This window comes from Gymnoscopelus braueri (genome assembly GCF_963280865.1).
Source record: "Gymnoscopelus braueri genome assembly, chromosome: 21".
In the NCBI taxonomy this organism is placed as follows: domain Eukaryota; kingdom Metazoa; phylum Chordata; class Actinopteri; order Myctophiformes; family Myctophidae; genus Gymnoscopelus; species Gymnoscopelus braueri.
This window is the reverse complement of record NC_137623.1, coordinates 40,542,119-40,548,118: the sequence shown is the minus strand read 5'-3', so window position 1 is coordinate 40,548,118 and position 6,000 is coordinate 40,542,119. Positions and strand designations below refer to the sequence as shown.

At 42.6% G+C, this 6,000-nt stretch overlaps 1 protein-coding gene across 1 annotated transcript in view; it reads left to right on the top strand.

Moving 5' to 3' along the window:
* Nucleotides 1–6,000, top strand: part of LOC308077004 (contactin-associated protein-like 2) — a gene marked incomplete at both ends in the record, with an annotated part of 139,943 nt that overhangs the window by 20,502 nt on the left and 113,441 nt on the right. Inside the window, 1 exon segment of the mRNA XM_080417533.1 lies at nt 4,686–4,833. Within this exon segment, the coding sequence (XP_080273659.1) occupies nt 4,686–4,833 (148 nt within the window).

The window sequence follows — 6,000 nt, the reverse complement described above, 5'->3', positions numbered from 1 at the left end:
CCATAAAATACATTGTTTTAATGTCAGTCGCTACCTTGTTCTTTTAAATTGAGTGCATGATATGTCCCACCCTGCTGTCCCTGTATGGCCGTACCTACTCATGTTCTGAAATGTTTTTTTTAAATAAATGGCGTTATAGTGGTCTTTGGATTGTAGCAGCAAAGGCTGGGTTTGATTACAGTGAGCGGACTCTATTCATTTTTACCTGTCTGTGACCAGTTTGTACTGCCCCTGTTTTTTTCTAGTTGACCTGCAAGCTCTTTTCTACACATCACTCTACTGTTACCACCCCACTAAAGGGATCTATCTAAGCTGTTGCAAGCTGTTTTGATCTATCATTCTAGACGTTACACGTCACTCTGTTACGATTGCACTAAAGAGATCTCTCATTCCAATCTGTACCACATCAGCTGCTGCAATGCAAGCATTTAGCTCCTGATTTGTTATTTTAACTTTAAAATGGAACTGAGCGGAACTGAATTCAATGCATTATATTATAATCATATGAAGCAACTTAGCCTACATTCAGTTGTTTGAAAATAAACACTAACCACTTTCAACCTGGCGTCCCTGTTTAGTCAGTGTAGACGAACATTCTCCGAAAACTTCAGAAAATAGCAGGTCTACAAGCTCACAATTCACACACGTTGTGAGTTTGTAGATCAACTATTGGCAAGCCTTTTTTCAGTTTTGAGACGCAGAAGTTTGAAACAATGAGCACAGGAAATGTTGAGCAATACTCGAACGATTTCACTGACCATACAGACATTTATGGTTTACCAGCTTTCAGCAATTTCAACAAGTCAGTAAAATACATGAAAAAGCTGAACATCATAATTTTTTTATTTTTAAATAGCACGGATTGACATTCCGTACATAGACGACCCGTGCATAGGAGCCGCGAATCCCCTCCATTGACTTTGTTACGTTTTGGACCATGTCGGAGGCGCGCAGTCTCAAGCAAACTGGAGCCACGCGAAGCACCGCCGAGCGAGCTAAAGCGAGCGAGTTGCCGTGCTGAACGTTGCGACGGTCGCTTGAGCCTACTCAGCGCTGTCCGAGTTATATACCAATAGGCACATAATCGGAAATCATGTTGTGGGGACTGCTCTGCTTCCACTGTGGGATTGGCGGCTCCTATGCACGGCTTTTCTGGTTTTCTAGTCGTCTATTTACCGAGTTTTCATTCCGTGCTATTTCACTTTGTTGTGTGAGATCGGGTTGGGGAGGACATGCTAATCCTCCCAGTTCAGCTCCCCACTGAACAGGCACCTGCCTGTAGGAGTTGCTAGTGCAGAGGTCATCCTCCAAGCTGAGAGTAAGGCCAGTTGTACATGGTGATATGTCCGGCCTTGACCCCTGCACCACCACAGGGCAGCTTGTTTTTGTTAAAGCATTTCTATGCAAGCATATTAAGTAAGAGCATATTCTCAGTTCATAGCAGTAGCCAGGGGACTATATTGAAAACGCACAGAGGTTTTACAAACCATTTCACACTCTCACATGAGTGAGCTGCATACAACGCAACAGTGGGCTGCTATCTGTGGCCAACTAGAAACTTTATTGGAGCAGTTTGTAGCCTAGGTGCCTTTCAGTTATTGAGGGGGAAGAGGCCATTTGTTTCCCCCAGCCAGATGGCACTAGCGCAGGATTCAATTTCAAACCGTGCATAGAGCCTGTTTCATAAACCTTCGGGCTGTTGTTGCCCTAATTGCTGATGGTGATAATAATTTATCTACGACATTGTACAACACAATCCAAAATGTTGAAATTAAATTAATGGGACCACAGAGGAAGTAACTGATACGTATTTAGGTCTTCGTTCTATCTCCATGAATTAATGTGACGCCTCTTCTAAGATCAATTCTGATGCAGCCGCTTCAAAAAGACTCGAACATCATCCTCTTTCATGCCAGCTTATACCATTAAAGATAAGACTTCTATGGAAATTAAAAGTCACTGACAAGAATAAATGAAAACCATGAACACATAGACCTAGAGGTGATAGAGCAGCCTCATTTCAGAGCATCAAGGGAAGTTTATTTTTCTGCAAGAGTTGTAGAATTGTAACCATGGACGTAAACGTGTGTGTGTGTGTGTGTGTGTGTGTGTGTGTGTGTGTGTGTGTGTGTGTGTGTGTGTGTGTGTGTGTGTGTGTGTGTGTGTGTGTGTGTGTGTGTGTGTGTGTGTGTGTGTGTGTGTGTGTGTGTGTGTGTGTGTGTGTGTGTTACGTGTGCTTGTGCATGTGCATGCACACTGAGCAGCTGTAGGAGCAGTTGGTTTAGATAGATCTCCTTTTCACATTCAACATTCATTCACATTTTTATCTCCATTGAACTTTTCAAAACAATGTTTCTTTTAATTCTTATTGAAACACTTTTTAATGTTGCCCAATTATTCATACACATTTGTCTTATATAATGGAGTAATAAATAGTGTTTACTATTTGTGTTGAATCAATTCATATTCAGTGGGTTTTGAAGCTCTCGTATGAGGTTGTTGATGCACGATGTTCTGCAGCTTAGCTGTTTCATGTACTTTTAATATTCAGTAGGCCGTGTGTGCATGTGCACGCGCACGCACACACACACACACACACACACACACACACACACACACACACACACACACACACACACACACACACACAGAGTCTGAAGTGAAACTTAATGTCAGCACTTCGTCACTTTTGTTGCTATAAATGACCTTGGTTTCCAATTAAACAGCACTTTAAAGTAGCTAAGCTCTCGAGTTAACATCGAGTTAAAATTCACACACACACACACACACACACACACACACACACACACACACACACACACACACACACACACACACACACACATACACACATACACACATACACACACACACACACACACTCAGTTCAACACAGTGGTTGTCTGGTTAATGGCTTCATTCTGTAGCTGAGAGAATTAAATGGTCGAGTAAGCAGAGTCATTTAGGTTCCACTTCACAACTTTTTACTCATCTTCGTCCTCTACCCCCCCCCACCCCCCCTCCTCCTCCTTGCTTTGTATAGTGATGCTTTTCAATTGAGATATTCCTCCAGGCAGGTGAAGATAAGAGGAGGATATAAGAGAGAGAGAGAGAGAGAGAGAGAGAGAGAGAGAGAGAGAGAGAGAGAGAGAGAGAGAGAGAGAGAGAGAGAGAGAGAGAGAGAGAGAGAGAGAGAGAGAGAGAGAGAGAGAGAGAGAGAGAGAGAGAGAGAGAGAGAGAGAGAGACCTCCTTTCAAGTTCTTCATGCTTTTAAACCCACAGTCCACTAAAATGCTATTAATCATCATTATATATATGTATGTTTTTACTCCTTCATATCGTTTTTAAGCTCCATCTGTTGTTTCTTTTCTTCCTTACTTCCTTCCTTCCTACCCTCCCCCCTTCCCTCCCTTCCAAGAAAGTGTTATTGCTGTAAATTAATCACATCATCTCTATCGGAAGCCGGAAACCGAAGCCCTATTTATCTTAGGACTCCTATGATAAATAGGTAGGGCTCCTAAGATGAAACTCATCAGCAGTTTTAGTCAGTCACGTTAAGAGCCAATTATAGTACATATTGGAGGGGCAGGGGATGGTGGCATTGTCCACACCGAGGAGTAATATGGTTGTTGTGCAAATGAGGAGGAGGTGACCCATCCTGTACTGAGGATGCTCCATCTGAACGTTTAAATTCTTTTGAATCACTGCCAATTTTGCCACTCTGACGCAGTGGTGTAAAGTAACTAAGTACATTTACTCAAGCACTGTACTTAAGCACTCTTTCAAGGATTTTTGTTTTACTTTACTGGAGTATTTTTTAATTGTCAGTACTTTTACTTCTACTCCATCCCGGAGACAAATATTAAACTTTAACTCCACTACAATTATTTGAAAACTTTAGTTACGGTTACTATTAGTAGATTATACTACTAGTTAGATTTTGATAATTATTACAAAACATACATTAACCACTTCAGCCATATATACATTTTTGCAATTTGAAAAAAGCCGATCTACAAGCTGATGCGACGCATTGTGAGCTGCTATTTTCTCATACATTTTCTACATTGCAGTATTGATACTTTTACTTAACCCTCGTAGGGTCCTCGGGTCCTTTTGACCCGGTTTAACATTTTCAACATGAATTAAACGTATGTAAACATTTTTTGTTCTCTATGAAACTTCTTCTATTTGCCTTATTTACTGTACTAAACATGTGATATGAAAATGAAAATTTTCATTTTCATGAAAATGGAAATTTTCACACTGGGCCTTCGGGTCAAAGTGACCCGAAGGCCCTGGGTGTGACTAAAACACGAAGACCCTACGAGGGTTAAGTAAACAATTATGAGCAGCTTTTCCACCACTGCTCTGACCCATGCTGTTTGTCAGCCAACATACAGCGTAATATATACCAATGCAAAAATTGTCTCAGATTCCACCGGCACACATTAGCTTGTCTCAAGGAACACCATGTGTCCCTCTGTCAGCCCCTCATCCTGCTGTACCTCTGAGCTCTCACTGTGAGGGTCTCTCTGGGCGGTCTGTCTTCTTCCTCTCAGAGGTCTATGAAGGTGCAACTTCTGTCCGTGTAGACCTGTGTATCACCCGCTCATCTCCTGCACCCACTGACTTTTGGTGTGTGTGTGTGTGTGTGTGTGCATGTGTGTGTGTATCCCCCACAGGCCTTCTCTGGAAACTCCAACTCAGAGAGTGCGGTTCGTCATGAGCTCCAGCAGAGCATCGTGGCTCGCTTCCTGAGGCTGATTCCTCTGGACTGGAGTGAGGAGGGACGCATCGGCCTGAGAATAGAGCTCTATGGATGCTCCTACTGTGAGTACACAACACACACACACTCACACACACACACACACACACACACACACACACACACACACACACACACACACACACACACATACACTCACACTCACACTCACTCTCACACTCTCTCTCTCTCTCTCTGTTTTGCTTCTTACCCCTTTTTCTCCCCAATTTAGTCGTTGTGCCAATTTCTTCCTCCACACACATTTCTGTGTTGTCACTGCTGTTATATCCTACTGACTCACCTACCAGTGAGGAGCCCCCACCGGGAGGACGTAGAGCCTTCGTCCTACTCCTCCCGCCCAACACTCCCTGCTGACAGGTGCCGCTTATCCGTTTATTAAAGTCGGTCAATCAAGCCAAGCTTCATACAAATCGGATCCCCTCCCAACCAACCAACTTAACTATACTGGGGTGCAGAGTATGAAAATAACTTTTTTCACTTTGACAAATATTCCCCTCCAAAAGTGCTCTGTTAATAATCAGGAGAGGTATTGTGTTGTGGCACAATTAAGAACACTTTTCTTTTTAAACCCAGACCAAAAGGACCCTAAGAAAGGAGGACAAATTGTAGCGCTTTTCTCCAGCTAAAGTTGAATCAAAAAATCTCAATCAAAATATTTCCCACTGTGTCAAACAAAATTAGTTGCAGGTGTATGTGCCACACACGCGTGCGCGCACACACACACAGTCAGTTCACATTCGGAGCTGCATTCGGAGCTGCATCCAGTGAATACAACGGAGAATTGAAAACTATTATTTGCCCAGGGTCCGCAGAGAGGTGTGCTGCGGTCCGGTCATGGACCGCGGTCCGCCTATTGAGGACCTATGGCGTAGACGCTGGACAAAGCCGGATGCACCATGGTGGATTCGAACCCACAACCTCCACGGTGTGGGCAGGCACTTTACCACCCAAGCAAGGATTTTTTTAAATACATCATTGTATGACCCTCCCCTCTAAAACAAACACTTATTCATTTATTGTATTGTATTGTATTGTATTGTATTGTATTGTATTGTATTGTATTGTATTGTATTGTATTGTATTGTATTGTATTGTATTGTATTGTATTGTATTGTATTGTTTATTGACGGCTACAATATCTGATGTATTATTCATTGATGGCTACAACATCTGGTTTATTCTTCATTGACCGCTACAACATCTGGTTTATT